Source organism: Haliotis rubra, unplaced genomic scaffold, assembly GCF_003918875.1.
Source record: "Haliotis rubra isolate DU_JTF1 unplaced genomic scaffold, ASM391887v1 Scf597, whole genome shotgun sequence".
Classification (NCBI taxonomy): Eukaryota; Metazoa; Mollusca; class Gastropoda; order Lepetellida; family Haliotidae; genus Haliotis; species Haliotis rubra.
This window is the reverse complement of record NW_025767298.1, coordinates 119,152-136,140: the sequence shown is the minus strand read 5'-3', so window position 1 is coordinate 136,140 and position 16,989 is coordinate 119,152. Positions and strand designations below refer to the sequence as shown.

Below are 16,989 nucleotides of genomic sequence, written 5' to 3'. Positions count from 1 at the left end.
CCATACTTGATGCTGGCCGAGTCAGAGTAATGACCATCCATGATGACGGTCTGAACACGACCCGACAGATACGACTGGAACCAAGTAAGAGCTGTTCAGTTAATCGAGAAATCACACCTGAGACGATGAATGAGTTTGTCATGGTCGATGGTATCAAAGGCACTGCTGAAATCGAGAAGGGTTAATATACCAACTTTGTGTTTATCAACACCACGCCTCAGATCATCAAGGACCTTGACTAGTGCCGTCTCAGTGCTGTGATGACCACGATATGCAGACTGGAGATTGTCATACAAGTCGTGTTGTTGGAGATGTTCTGACAGTCTAACACACACTGCACGTTCTATGAGCTTGGAGACATAGGTGAGGTTAGAAACCGGTCTATAATTGCTAAATTCATCACAATCCAGGTTTGACTTTTCAGCAATGGTTTTATAAGTGCTGATTTGAACACATGAGGCATTTCACCAGATTCAAGGCTCGTGTTGATGATAAACGTCAAGACTGGGAGAAGGACGTCAAGGTTGTTTAACAGCACGGACGTTGGTAAAGGATCGAGAGCACATGATGTGGGTTTACATCTCTTGATCAGCTTGAGTACTTCCTCCTCACTGAAAGATCTGAATTTAGTGAGCTTCTGCTGATTATAAACACTACTGTCACTGGACCGACTGATAGTTTCAAGATCAACTTCACTAGGGTCAGACACAGACATGTTTCCATCTGTCATAGAGTCACGGATCAATAGCTCACACCCGTAGCGTGTATTTGTCGTTGTGTTACGTTCACTGCCCTGCTACACTTAAATTAAAAAAAGTTGGAATTGATATTATTTTTTACAGATTTATGCAAAGAATTGTCATTTGGATATATTTTGACATTAATTAATCTTAACATGGCTTCCAAACATTTATGGCGGGAAGACTGGGTTACTTGTTGACTTGTATACATTCTTACTTCTCTGCCGGAATGAGATTGACACACTCCTACAAGCTCTCCGCAGCGAATTGCCGTAGTCTAGTAGCCCAAAAAGCATTGTCCAGAGGGTATCATCTGGTAGCATGCACAGTTGTGGAGCTGGGTCACAGCGGATACGAAACTACATCAAGTGGAGCTATTCCAAGATGGCGGGCCGAGGCTGGGGAAGGGGAAGAGGACTTCTATCAAGCAACGTGACTGCAGTCGCTCCCGGAAGTGGAGATTACCAGGTTTCGTAAAAGAATTTAACTCTGTTTTATGTACCTTTCATTTGTTATCGATGTATCATTCATTGGATCAATCGGCACATGCTACCGGCATGGGCTTTGTTCGGTTTTCGATCAGATCATTTCTTTGTTTATCATTCTGGACTCTCGTATGAACTGAATAGTGTTTTTATGATGTGATTGCCGATGTCTGTTAAGTGGATTTTCTCTTTGTTTAAGTCGTGGCGAATTGGAATCCGTTTTTATAACCACTATGATCATCATACTGATGATGATGATCATTATTTTACCAGCTGTTTACAAAACAAGAGTGAAGTTTGCTGGTCGCACGTTATCTCAGCGCTTCATACTCAGACTTCTGGGTCTGGCTTCACAGATCTCAGGTGGGGTACCCATACAGTTTGAGCGTCAACTCGCTATGCTGAAGACCTGGGTTCAATTCCCAACATTTCTGGTGTTCCCCCCTGTGATATTGCTGGAATAATTGCTAAAAGTAAAGCTGAAGGGGTCGTTGTCGGCACAGGTACTACAGATACATACCCCAGGTACCTTTCTGTATGCAGATATGTACCCTAAACAAAGTCAAAATACAGAAACGTACCCGGTACCCTAAAAGGCGGACGAGTCCATATTCCGCAATCCAAAAGCGAAACCGTATGTAGTTGTTCCCGTTCAACTGATTCCGAGTGGTATTCATGTGCATCGCAAAATATCTGTTACTGTGTATTCTCATTACTTACATAACGCAATCAAATGTATCTAATACAACAGTATGACAGTTCCGGTCAATAATACGACACAATGGGAATGGAATCGTCCTAGGGTACGTTTCTGTATTCTCATTATGGCCAAGGTACGTTTCTGTATACAGAAACGTACCTGGGGTACATATCTGTAGTACCCGTGCCGACAACGACCCCTTCAGCAAAAGTAAAAGCGCCGTGAAACCATACTCACTCACTCACAGGTCTCTGGTACCTATTTGATCTTTAGGGTTGGATATGTTAGTCAATAGTGTTAACGTAGGTTGCACTCAATGCTATCCTCATCCCATGGATCCCCTTCCAGATCGTTACAGAACCGTAGCCTAAATTCGTGGATCGCAGTAATTATTTTCTATCTGTGTAATCAAATCTGGTACCGTATGACGTCATGAAACAGTACCTTTGATGTACACACATTGCCTCGCCTCGCTGACAAAATGTTCTGAACCTCTGCATTACACTGAGATAAATAGCCCAAGATGCCTCATACCAAATTTTAGGTTTACAAAATGTCATGTAAAAAGAGATACTGTTAGCACCAGCCTTCTCACATCTCGTCGTCTGCTTTCCTAGATGTCAATAAACAATAAGTCACGTGACGTAAGGTGATGTCCTCTGTCAGAATTTTGAAAAACAAATGTTTCAATCATGAGTGAAATATTGGTCATTTTCAATTTGCTGAATCAATGAATAAAATAATCAGTGAGTATACAAATGTTAGAGGTACCCTCTCCGATTAAACATCCCCTCACAATCTTTTGGGTTGGGCACAACTTACCAATCAAACACCCCTTGACGATCCTCAGGCACCCATTTACGATCAATAGGGTAACTTGTGAGATAGTGTATGGATCAGCTACCCTTTTCAGCGAATAACTCCCAACACAATTTACAGAAATTCAATACATTTGAATCAACTTTCAATATTTGAGGAGAAAATGGCTGCATGCGCAGAAAGCTAAACAATCTGGTGCACGAGCATGGATTATTTGTGATAGAGTCCGTAGTCCTGGAGTAGGACTTGGTTTCAAGTTGTTGATTTTTGGGTCGGCAATAAAATTAGGGTCGGTCAGGCAATGAGAAACACAGAAAATATAAATGCTGCCCTATATTACAGTAATCGATCAGGATTAAATGGTTGACCATCCATGGGTAATTTTTCTTCCCCGAACATGTGTCCAAACATCATTTCAGGTAGATTTCAGATAAATATCATGTGGAGTAACATTGACTGGACCAAACATCTCTAGTCATGTGGCTGAGGATGCAGACTGTTATCGCGTTTTTGTGTGACATGCAGAATTTCTCTGTCTGTAATCAGCAGTCACGCGAATGAGTAACCCCCTCTCAGGTAGTCACTTGTACGCGTAACGGGGGACCGTCTCGCGTACACGTTTCCTCCTGTACTGGTTATAACATTTAAGAACAATGCAGCCTTGTTTTGTGACAGCATTAGTTTGTTTGGTATCTTTCGAAGTTTCATAATCTACTTAAAACATATGTTCAAACCAATCAATAGCTGTCTCATATCAGTATAGAGCGTCTGCCCAGAGAGTGGAAGGTCACGGGTTCGATCCCCGACCGCGTCGTACCAGAAAACGTTAAAATATGGTACTTGTTGGTCCCTGCCTGGCTCTCGGCATTAATGGGTACAACAAGGACTGGTCGGCTCAGAGTCAGTATAACGTGTCTGAGTGGGGTATTCATGCTTCACTGTGGCGTGGTATCTCAGTGAGCTAGCACTATAAAACCAGATTCAGTCTGGGCTAGTACAAGCAGCCGCACATACACACGCATGCACGTCGTCATATGAGTGAAATATTCTCAAGGACGACGTAAAACCCAATTTCACCTCACCTCACCTCATATCAGTAAACAAATGAAACTAATGTACAAAATATGTTTAATGGTCAATCACCTCCAGCTATGTAAATGAACTGTTCTCTTTTTCAGGCTCTTCTAGTCAAACTTGGTCATGTGAGTGTTATTTTATTTATTTTTGTTGAAACTTTTGTGTATATCCAGGCTAGTGTACTCCGGTACAGTGGCACATGTAAAATCACTTGCCCTGATAATTTTTCCACTATACCGGATGATTTTCTTGTTCAATCTTTACCCAAACAACATGATTAACATTGGAAAGTCAACTGGTTCGACTAGGCAGCATTTCCTGGGAGAACTCCCATTCGCTGTCTGGGCTGCGTGTAGAGGGGGCAAGGGCCCTGAGCTGATGATGAACCTTACCAGCCTGACTGTGCCAGGAACACCCGAACCCTCTCTGCTGTATTTTCATCTTTAATCTGTAAAACATAATAATAATAATCATCATAATGTCCATCATGTTACATGCTCTTATAGCCAGGAGTCCAGCGCTAGTAAGTGGCCATATTATTATCATTATTGTTGCTGTATTATTTTGGCAAGTAAATATTGGTATTAGAACATAAGTTTGTACAAGCTGATCTTACAAGACCGTAAGAAATTTTACTAGCCAGGGGCTACAGACCAGTGGATAAAGTCACAGGCTGAGTTTGCTCTGCTGTCAATAATGGTACTATGTGGTACAATTATGTTCCAGATTCGAACAGCCGAAGAAGAGAAGAACAAAGAACACAATGGCGATCAGAACGCCAAGTCACCATCACCCTCACCCTCCCCATCATTGTCAACAACGACCCTCAGCGACGTAGAGGAAGCGCTGCGTAGCCTACAACTGGATGCAGATGAGTCAGATCTGAAGAAAATCAACGAGCTGGCGACTGACGCCACCAAGAGTGGGGAGGACTTGAAGAAAGTTGCAGAGATGATATATAAGAAGTGCCTCGGTGACCGCGATTTCGCCAAGTCTGGTGCCATCATTTGTCACCTAATGGCTGGGATTGAAGTGGAAGGAACCAGGTTTAGAAACTGTATATTGTCACTACTGCAGAAAGATTTTAAAGGTACACATATTTTGTGTTTTGTCTGTTTGTTTGTTTAACGCCACACAAGCTACATGGTTGTGGTCTGTAAATAATCGAGTCTGGACCAGACAATTCCGTGATCAACATCATGAGCATTGATCTACACAAATGGGTTACTGAAGGCCAATTCTAACCCGGACCTTCATGGGTCTGTTTTATCCCTTATAGTCAAGCACAAAACACAACAGAAGCAAGTAGTGAAGTGAAGATCCGGGTTAGAATTGATCTTCAACAATCCATGCTCATCATAAGAGGTGACTAACGGGATCGGGTGACCAGGCTCGCTGACTTGGTTGACACATATCATCGGTTCCCAATTGTGCAGATCGATGCTCATGCCGTTGATCACTGGATTGTCTGGTCCAGACTCGACTACTTAGACCGCCACCATATAGCTGGAGTATTGCTTAGTGTGGCGTAAAACTAAACTCACTCACTCACTAAAGGGATAAAACAAGAGCTGATTGGCTTGGAGTTGGAGTCAGTATGCTGTAGGGCTGGCTATCGACACAGATGATAGATATTGATTATCATTAACTAACTGTTGATGAATCACCGATAAATATCGGAGAAGTACCTTTGAGCAAAAATGCCAACAAAGTCTGGAAGAACTGAACATGTTTCACATCACAAGTGAGTGCCAACATTTTTGGTTGCTAACAAAACCTAAACGTCCTAAACATAATTTGGAAGCATCCCAGAAATAACAACCTAACTTTGTGTATTGTGTGAGTTGGTGTTGGGAATTGGTTGAAATCTCACAATTGATGATTGTTTCATTACCAACGAACAATCATCGAAACAATTGGTCCAGGTTGTTATTGCAGATATGTATAACATGATGCAACTTGCTACTTTAAAGTGATGACTAATATATCATGAACATAAACTTCCCCGGAGTCTTCAAGAAATATTCAGTCATGGATTTTCAGTTAGTGAAGTGAGTTTTCTAAGAATTAAACACGTTTTCATGCCCTGACAACTTCAACGATATGTTCCATTGTCAAGTATTTCAAAGACTAAAACAGTAGTTCCAAAATCGTTTATGTTCGATTATGAGAAAATGTGATCGATTGCTTGGTCGTTTGGTCACTGCGATCAATCTTCGATTATTTCAATTAATCGGAACACCACTAGTGTGAGTAAATTTAAACTTTATTTTATCACAAAAGTTTGTATGATATTGTCAATAACATAATCTTCATATCATCATTAATGATTTTTCCTATTGACGATCATTTTATCCAACCCTAGTAGCTGTATCTGAGTCAGGTATCATGTTAAACTGTTGGGACCCGTGAAGATCCGGATTAGAATTGATCTTCAGCAACCCATGCTTGTCATAAGAGGTGACTAACGGGATCGGTGGTCAGGATCGCTGATGTGGTTGACACATGTCATCGTGTTCCAATTGTGTAGATTGATGCTCATGCTGTTGATCACTGGATTGTCTGGTCCAGACTTAATTATTTACTGACTGCCGCCATGTAGCTGGAATATTGCTGAGTGCGGCGTAAGACTTAACTGATTGTATGCTCGGATCGAAATAGTGCTTAATTTGTGTGCCACAGCACAGTAAATATTCAAATGGCATAAATGAATTTTTTTCTGTGTGCCCTGCGGCATGACTAAAATTATAGAAATGAAAATAACCAAAGTTCATTTAATGGAAAGTGTGATTCCTCTGATTCAAGACCTATATTAGCACCCTATCAAACAGTATATCGGTGGCGCTCTCAGTCTCACAGCTTAAAGTTAAAGGCTGGGGTTCAAATCTATACACAGATGGGGTGTGGCCTCCTTGCCTTGTCAAAGCTGTCTTTTGATACTAAGCAATGCAGTATTCAAGTACATTCCATGAAATATCACAAAATTGACTTACCGATTCAGGCTGATAAAAAGTCATGGTATAAAGAAGTATGTTATGAAGACTCACAGCAAAAAGTATGGATGCAGAGAGTCTACAAAACATACATATTGAAAAAATATTTCTCATTTTTAAATCCAGATTTGAATTTCCCACTGTGTCAGGTGGCCAGAGGAGGTGCGTTTCCATAGAAACAAGCCTTGGAGTGGGGGAAATGTTTCATTCAGGGTTTCATATTTCAGGCAGACTGGGACAATGCCCCCCTACCCCACTCCCCTGACACCATGCTGTGCAGGGCTGGGGTTGTACACTTATCTGATGCTGACATCTCTTTGCTGAAGATTGTATATTCAGAATAAGTAAAATTTGATGTTTTATATATGCTAATCTAATTAATCTCTTCAGTCATCAAATATGTAGTGAAAGGGTTGTTGGACATTTACTATAAGGCACATGTTTATTCTAGTAGTCAGGGCTACAGATAAGGGGCGTACAGGCGTAATGTACGCCTCAAAATCAATTAAGTACGACATAATATAAGATTTCAAGCGTATCGTGTACACACATAAATACATTCGTGATCGCCGTGAAGTTTCTTTTAAAAACACGATTTGACACATAAGGAAACCCCGACAGTAGGAATCCCTTACCATGCAACGATTTGCGTCACCATTTTTCGATAGGCTAAAAACTACACTGTTCCTATTTATATCCAGTCGGACCTGACATTTCGCGCATCACACTTGTCGCTCAGTTATTTCTCACGCGTCTTCAAATACAAATACATGGTTGGAAATAGTGATCGATGAATCGTCCAGACAAACCACATCAACTCGCTTAAACAAATACATGTCCGTACTCCTTAAAATTCTCAGTACACCTCCACTTGCAATATGATGTGTAAGTACACTCACACCCCCAAAAGTTATCTGGAGCCCTGAGTAGTAAATTCCAAGGTTAACCTTTGACATCGCCAGGCTCTTGCCAGGCACCCATAGCCCTTACAGCCTTGTCACTCACGGGCTGATAACATCTTCACTGCTGAGGAGTAGCAAATGGGAGACTATTTGGAAACCCACGGGAGGTTTGGAGGTTTGTGCCCGGCCTTTAACATGGGTGAATCCATTGGAATTCCAGGGATATCCTGTTTTGGATGATCACATAGTTTTTGGGGTTAGTTCATGGGTCAAGGACAAATGAAACTGAACTATTCTTGCAGTCTTAATAGTGTTCAAGAATTCCAGCTCTCAAATATACAGGATTAACTGATGTTTACTGATTTATTAAACAGTAAATTGAAATGTGAAAAGGTATGGGCATGCATATTTTCACAAGGGTATACAGGGTTCGAAATACCCCATATATTAGTGTGCCATGGCACGGTAATTATTGAAATGGCACGGCTAAAAAATGTTCTCGGTGCCCTTTTGATACACCTGATTTTTCAGAGACATAACTCACATTTAGTCATTTAATCCCCAAAACAATTATTTTTTTCCAAATTAAATAATACCATACGTATTTGAATGCTCATAAACCCATTTCTTTATTTAACAATAAATTTCAAATGATCATCATCATTGTCATTTTTTCTAAAAACGTGGGCATACTCAATTTCTGAAAGGCACACCTAAAATATTTGTCAGGTGCCCTAAGGCACACTTAGAAAAAAAAGTATTTCTATCCCTGGTATAAAAAAATTGTCGGAACCATGCATTTCTATACCTGGCATGGTGTGTCAGTGAGTCACATTGCCATATACATGATTTCTGGTGTCCCCTGCTGTGGTATTGCTGGAATATTGCTTAAAGCAGCGTAAAACCATACTCACTCACTCACTCACCATATACGTGAAATAGTCATTCTGTTACACCCTCATTATTCCAGACAAATACAGGTATACACATTGCCGGATAAGTGTAATAATCATCAATACTCAGGGGTGGAAATAACTTTAAAAATAAAATTGCTAGTGTACTCCGGTACAGTGGCACATGTGAAATCACTTGCCCTGAATTTTTTTCCACTATACCGGCCGTTTTTCTTGTTGAATTTTTTAAATAAACAACATAATTAACATTGGAAAGTCAACTGGACACCGGTACAGTGTGATATACGAATTTGCTTGCCTGACAGAAAAAAACACTGGACTCGGACGTCGGGCAATGGGTTATTTCCACCCCTGATACTCTGTAAACCTCTTTTCACCCACCTTGTGATCATCACAGATAAAGAAGAGATCAGAAAGACTTCATCTGTGAGATTCCTGGGTTTCCTGGCCACGCTGTGCCAAGTGTTCGACCACATGCGGACAGCGACGGGGGAGCTGTTCAAGCCGCTGGTCGGTCCCATCTGTGAGAGCATGGAGATGATCTTGGAGCAGGAGACGGACACCACGGCTGACGAGTGTGAATTCCTCACGTTGCAGGTGTGTATTGTACATTTAGATACATCCAGGGGTTTACCATGACTCACAGACATCTGGGTCTCGGGACCCCAAATTATTAGTTTTAATGTCAGTGTAGGAAAGATGTAGAAAATCTAGCCTGTCCACAGGACTGGCAGGTCAAATTTTTTACCAGTCCTGCCAAAATCTAGCCTGTCCTCCAAATATAAATAAAACACCTTCGGCAGTAAATATTCAAAAAGGTTATAATCATTATATATATGTCATTGGTTTGCTAAAATTGACCCGACATGAGGATGCACTAGATATTTTTTAACCCGTCCTCCACAAAATTCACCCGTCTCGGGCTATCTTTCCTACACTGTTAATGTCCTTGCAGGCAATTTGAGAGTCCTGTGAAGTAACAGTGTGGAGAACTGTACATTTTGATCATTACTTTCGAACCTGGAATGAATCATTGATAATCTGGACTGATGGCTGAAATGATGTACGTAACTGCTCTGAAAGAAACAGATAAACACAAAGTCAAAGATGTGTTGTGGGTACAAGTAATGTTGTGTGTCCTTCTGGACGCAGTTAATTTTTTTTATGTGTCCATTCTCTTCATTTGCGTGTACAGAACTCACATTTGTGCGTACATCTATATATCTCTGGGGTTCATCAAGATAGATGCAAGTGTGCATAATGCATTCAGCTACATCCATGTACATCTGGGATTTATCTGGAACATTGCATGTGTATACTTGCACTTGTGTCTCATCAGGAAGTGTCTCTGATCGTCATAATCTGACAATGGCAAAGCATGTACCCACTTTGTTCAACTCTGAGTTATACACCCATGGAGATCTGGGTTAGTTTGATCTTCAGTAACCCATGCTTGAGGTAACAGGCGACTGACGGAATCTGGGGGCCAGCATCGCTGACTTGGTTGACACATCGTTTCCAAACTGTGTAGATAGGGTCTCATGATGTTGAACCCGTGAAGGCCCTTCAGTAACCCATGCTTGTCGTAAGAGGCGATTTACGGGATTAGGTGGTCAGGCTCGCTGACTTGGTTGACACATGTCATCGGTTCCCAATCGCACAGATCAATGCTTATGCTGTTGATCACTGGATTTTCTGGTCCAGACTCTATTATTTACAGAACGCCACCATATAGCTGGAATATTGCTGAGTGCGGCGTAAAACTAAACTCACTCACTTTCACTCATGCTGTTGATCACTGGATTGTCTAGTCCAGACTCAATTATATACAGACTGCTGTCATATAGCTGGAATATTGCTGAGTGTGGCATTAAACAACAAACAAATATACAAAATCTTGATTTTTCTGTACAGTTACAAGCTGTTGGCAAGGAGATAGATGACATCGGCAGTGAAAGACTCGGAAAACTCATGGAAAAAGTCCGGACGAAGATAGTGAATAATGGGTGAGACTTGTCTTGAATTAGCTGGCTCTTGGGAGCCAAATGTCACTGAGTTTCATTTAGGAGAAAAACATCATGTGTTGGCCAATTTCCGGGTGTTATTGAGTATTTGAAGCGTGGGAATTCATTTGGAACCGACAGCGTTGAGGTTTCAAATGAAATATTTCTGTGCTTCAAATACTCAATAAGACCTGGAAATTGGCCAACACATGATGTTTATCGACATTGTAAACACAAAAGTAAACCAAAAGGCCCACATGGGTTTTACTGTCTGCACTCACTGACATCGAGTACGGGTACAGCAGTGAAGTGTCATCAGCTGGCCGTTTCAGCTGGTTACCATGGTAGCATCTGGAACTGCTCATTTGTGACATCATTCCGACTTTACGTCACAATATGATTTGAATGACGTCACCACTGCTGACGACGCAACAATACAATGGTGTGCGATATTTGTAAGTGTCAATACGCAGTGAATAGTCTTGCAATTTCCGGGCATCGAATACCATTCGATCATGTTTTTGAACCAATTTAGATTAAAAAACACGGTGACTATTGGTTTACAATTTAGCCTAGAAGTGAGTGAGTGGGTTTAGTTTTACGTTGCTTTTGGCAATATTCACCATTGTACCCACGTGGGAAATCGAACCTGGGTCTTCCACAAGACGAGCAAACACATTAACCATTAGTCTACCCCACCGCCCCTTTTTAGGCTAAGATAAGATGAGATAATTCTTTATTACCCCAGAGGTATATGACATGATGAAACAGACAGCATGATACATACAGACATACAAACATAGACAATAATATTTAAGACATAAATGTAATAAGTTTTATATCACTTTCATGTGAAATACTTTAATTTCATTGGTCAATGACGCTTTAACAGGAGGGTGACAACTGGAAAAAATATTACCCGCTGTCACGGTAACCACTAAACTCTCCGCCGAGAAGCTGTATCACTAACAATCGTATGATGTCATAATATGATGCATGCAGTACCCGAAGTTTGAAAACCGTTTGATTAGCTGTTTTTGAGTTCACAATGTACACATTTAGTTTACCGACTTTCACTGCTTTATTTCATATATTGAATCATTTGCACACTCAACTTTAACATAATTAACCATTTTTATAGCAGTTTTAAGCTTGTCAGAATATGTTTCACTGATTTTAAAAATCCAGTCGAGAGGCAGACGCCATTTGGTTTACATGTCATATAGTCGGTAGCGCTCTTTAAAATAAAATAAAAAATGATATTTTGTACATTTAATTACATGGCCGTAAGATAAATATGTTGTATGCTTCTCCCTCAGCTAGTACGGTCTGATGTACGCCTTTTTGTAGCAGTGTTATCTCTCGCCTACCGGCTCGGGTGACACTGCTACAAAGAGGCATACATAAGACCGTATATTACCCTCGAGAGAAACATACAATTTATAATGACCATAACTACAAGCCTAACACAACAGATAACAAAATCTTTAAGATTGCCTTAAAAGAGATATACCAACAGGAATAAAAGATTGCTTTGCTCTCTTAGATTTAACATTGGTAATAAGATATCTACAACCAGAGGGTAAAAGCTTATAATAAGAGTTTAAAACATGAGATAGGCCATTTAAAATTTCTGAGGTTAAGATTGAAAGTAGTTGAAATGTATGGAGTTTGTAAAATTCCAAAATAAGAAGAAGCTATTTTCCCTGCAACTTTCACACCTCTATTCAGCTTGTAACCATGGTAACACTTCTGTGAAGCTGTCACACTAGTTAAAAATCTCACCTACATACTTATTGCTGTCTCTTCAAGTCAATTAAAGCATCAGTCATCATCAGTGGTAGTTTCATTGTTTCACGCCAACAGAAATGGAATCATTGCCATGGTTACAAGCAGTACAAGGTTCTGGGCTTGGGTCATAAAACAAAGGTTTTGTTATTCTGTATAGGTGAGTGAGTGAGTGAGTTTAGTTTTACGCCGCCCTCAGCAATATTCCAGCTATATGGCGGCGGTCTGTAAATAGTCGAGTCTGGACCAGACAATCCAGTGATCAACAGCATGAGCATCGATCTGCGCAGTTGGGAACCGATGACATGTGTCAACCAAGTCAGCGAGTCTGACCACCCGATCCCGTTAGTCGCCTCTTACGACAATCGGGGTTACTGAGGATCAATATTCTAACCCGGACCTTCACAGGGTCTTATAGATTTAGGACAGTCTTGGCATAAAGATGGCAGATTCGTAGAACAGGGCTTTGGACTGGTTAATGTAAAAAATAATTATCCTCTGACTTTCAAATATCTCTATGTTTAAGAAAATGTGAACTTATTGAAAACAAATGAAATTTGTCCAATTTGCCGGCCAAGGGTACTTAGTACATCGGCATCAAAAACACTATGAGGCAAACATAATATGTATCATAAATACAAATATATATTTATGTATGCAATAACAATTCCGCAGTTGATGTATCATTTATTATTATCCCCCGCAACAACGAAGTTGTGGGGGATATAGAAACGAGTTCCGCCTGTCCGTCCGTGCGTGCATCCGTCACACTTTGTCCGAAGCATATCTCCCAAACTATTGGCGATAGCTTAACCAAACTTGGTACACGGGTCAACCATGATCCCCAGATGTGCCTTTAGGGGGTTAGACCCAGATGCAAATTTTATTTTTTGTGGTTTCCATGGAAACGGGACTTAGGCTGTGGCTACGAGGATTTCATCTTGTCCGGAGCAGATCTCCTAAACTATACGTGCTAGCTTCATCAGACTTGGTACACATGTCAAGCATGATCCCTAGATGTGCCTTTTGGGGTTTAGACCCAGATATGAATTTTATATGTATTCAGCGGCGTCTGTACGTCCGTCCGTACGTCCGTCCGCGCTTCCGTACGTACGTCCCGATTCTTGTTAACGCCATATCTCATGAACTGTTGCACCCAATGTCTTCAAATTTGGTGACAGCCTACATTGGGGGATTATGCAGACACCAGTCGAATTGGGTGACCTTGACCTTATTTTCAAGGTCACCACGACACTTTGACCACTTTTCTAACTCTTGTTAACGCGATATCTCATGAACTGTTGTACCCAATGTCTTCAAATTTGGTGACAGCCTACATTGGGGGATTACGCAGACACCAGTCGATTTGGGTGACCTTGACCTTATTTTCAAGGTCACCATGACACTGACCACTTTTCAAACTGTTGTTAACGTGATATCTCATGCACTGTTGTACCAAGTGTCTTCAAATTTGGTGACAGCCTACATTGGGGGATTACACAGACACCACTGTATTTAGGTGACCTTGACCTTATTGTCAAGGTCACCACGACACTTTGAACACTTTGTAAACTCTTCTTAACACAGCATCTCATCGACTGTTGTTCCCAATGTCTTCAAATTTGGTGACAGCCTACATTGGGGGATTACGCAGACACCAGTTGATTTGGGGTGACCTTGACCTTATTTTCAAGGTCACCACGACACTTAGAACACTTTATAAACTCTTGTAAACGCGATATCTCATGGACTGTTGTACCCAATGTCATCACATTTGGTGACAGTTTACATTGGGGTATTACACAGACACCAGTTTATTTGGGTGACCTTGACCTTATCTTCAAGGTCACCACGATACTTTGACCGCTTTTTAAAAGCGATATCTCATAAAACATTGCACCCAATGTTTTCACGTATGTTGACAGCCTACATTGGGTGATTATGCAGACACCAGTCATTTCAGGCATCTTGTATGTGACCCAAAAATAAAAAGTAGTAAATATAGATATTCCATTCTTTTAGCGGCGGGGGACATTGCCACATCAGTGGCAAACACTTGTTTTTGTGGTTTCCATGGAAACGTGACTTAGGCTGTGACTATGAGGATGTCATCTTGTTGCATTTCCATGGCAACAAGTTAGGCTTCAACTGAATTTGGTGGTAGTGCTCCTCTCTGGAGCAGATCTTAAAAACCTTTCAATTCTCTCCTTCCACTTTGTTGTATACACTCCAAAACATTTGACATAATCATAATTAGTAGACATTCATAAAGAGTATTTTGCCGTTGCGGGGGATATTGATGACTTTGTCTTCTTGTTCTAAGTGGAATGTGTTTTTTAATTTACAGCACATCACCACGAATACGGTGTACTCTCCTTGAAGTCCTGGAATGTTACTGTCGGAGGTTTGAGGAACCTCCAAATGACGTCACTCGTTTCTATTGCGACACAATGGCTGATATTCTGTCTGGAATGGTTGTTTGATCAAAGAATTGCTCATATCATTCACGGTTTTATCATTCGGTTTTATCATTCACGGTTTTATCATTCACGGTTTTATCATTCACTGTTTTATCATCAGTTTGATCATTCACGTTTGATCATTCACTGTTTTTATCATTCACTCTTTTAGCCTTCACCAACATCAATCGCTTTATCGATTTTTATGAGCAAGTAAAAGCAGTTCAACTGTCAGTTTCATCTTAAATAATTTGTTTAAAATTTTTAGCTTTGTTTCAGCCATTGGGATGAGGTATATATAGATGCAAAGAGTGAACCATTCATTTTGATAGAAGTGTCAGTGTTTCTCATTTACACTCAATGTCGGGAAGCTGACATGGATAAGTTGGAATGAGTGAGGCACTATGGTTTTTATGCCTCTTTAAACAATGTGTGACAATATCACATCCAGGGATCCCATAAATGTGCTGCAGACATGGGACCCTCATCCAGAGATGTAGTACAGGGTTTTCACAGGCTTGAAAAAGCCTGAAATATGGACATTTTATCCCAAAAGGCCCTAAATTTGTTTTAACCTTGAAAACGGCCTTATTTGCCAGTGATTTGGCCTATAATGGACATATATTTAGCTATACTTGTCAAGTTATGATTTTAGCAGGTTCTAATACATGATAAAAATACCTTGAAATGAGTGATAATGAATTTCCATCGCGAAGCAAAACTTTCCCAGTGCAGCGACGTATCTAAGACTTATTTCCGTCTGATGGTCGGTGCCACATTTGACCAACCTTGTGTGTATTCAACTACCTATGTGTTATCTATGTGTTTCTATAGTTCATTAAAATTGTTAATTGGGCCTTGAAAGCCCCTAAAAAGGCCTTAAATTTGATGACTGATAATATACTGAGGGAAAAAAATAAGGGATCACATGAAAGCACAAGTGTTCCTTTTTTTTTTTCCAAGGTTTCTTCACAAGCTTCCTATCGCATTGCTTGTGAAGAAACCTGGAAAAAAATAAAGGAACATGTGTGCTTTCATGTGGTCCCTTATTATTTTCCCTCAGTATATGTATATACATGCTTTTAGGTTTTCGGAGGACAAAAATCCGTAAAACAAGAAATAAAATTGGTCTGGCCTAATTACCCTATTGATAAATGTCTTGAAACATAAACTCACTCGCTCCACCAGAATCAAATGTGGGCAGGGTGTTTTTTCACAAAGGCTGAAGGCTGTTTCCTTTCCTAGTTTGCAATCACTGGGTTTAAATTTACAAAGTTTAATTTCTTAATTTTAAAGTTCATTTCAAGCTTATCCACTTCTCTGTGTCCAGTATCTCCTTGGTAAGACATTTGTTTTATGTTCATGTTTTTAAAGTAAGCTAGGGTTTAGATGTGTTTGTTTCAAAGTACAATGTATCTGGATACATTTTATAAATAAAAGTCTTTCTGGACACCAGTTCCACAAAGAGATCTTAGCGCTATCCGTGACTATCGTAAACCTAAGTTAAAGTATGGGAGTTACGATCATCTTATTGCTAAGATTACTTTGTGGAACTGAGCCCAGATATACCCTTTTGAGCCTTGAATGGTCAAGATGTTGACCAGTCATTGGGGTGGAGTTAGCATAAGAGGTCTTTAATGCACAGATGTACATAAACTAATATCCTTCCCCCAACGCTTGACAAATTAATTGATGAGTGAGTGAGTTAAGTCTTACGCCGCACTCAGCAATATTCCAGCTATATGGCGGCAGTCTGTAAATATTCGAGTCTGAACCAGATAATTCAGTGATCAACAGCATGAGCATCGATCTACGCAATTGGGAACCGATGATGTGTGGGTCAACCAAGTCAGCGAGCCTGACCACCCGATTCCTTCAGTCGCCTCTTACGACAACCGTGGGTTACTGAAGATGTATTCTAACCCGGATCCTCACGGGTTAATTAAATGGATGATGCTCTCATGTTCTTGTACTTTTAGATCCTCTCCTTAAAGATGAAATGCAAAAGAATGATATATTTTACACTTAATTTGTACCCACACCAAGAGACTTTCATATTTCACAAACAACCATACCACCCCAACCCCACCACCCCCCACCTCCCCATGG

General features: G+C 40.5%; 1 protein-coding gene across 2 annotated transcripts; it reads left to right on the top strand.

Moving 5' to 3' along the window:
- Positions 1-1,115: 1,115 nt before the first annotated feature.
- LOC124255194 (CBP80/20-dependent translation initiation factor-like) lies at positions 1,116-16,678 on the top strand. Of its 2 annotated transcripts, XM_046689033.1 has the most exons (7): positions 1,116-1,208; positions 3,923-3,946; positions 4,548-4,911; positions 9,028-9,227; positions 10,545-10,636; positions 14,769-14,939; positions 14,984-16,678. In XM_046689033.1, the coding sequence occupies exons 1-6, from the start codon at positions 1,125-1,127 to the stop codon at positions 14,902-14,904; spliced, it is 900 nt and encodes a 299-aa protein (XP_046544989.1). In that variant the 5' UTR covers positions 1,116-1,124; the 3' UTR covers positions 14,905-14,939; positions 14,984-16,678. The 2 variants fall into 2 exon arrangements, with proteins under 2 accessions (XP_046544989.1, XP_046544988.1); XM_046689032.1 differs by having other exon boundaries at positions 14,769-16,678.
- Positions 16,679-16,989: the final 311 nt, after the last annotated feature.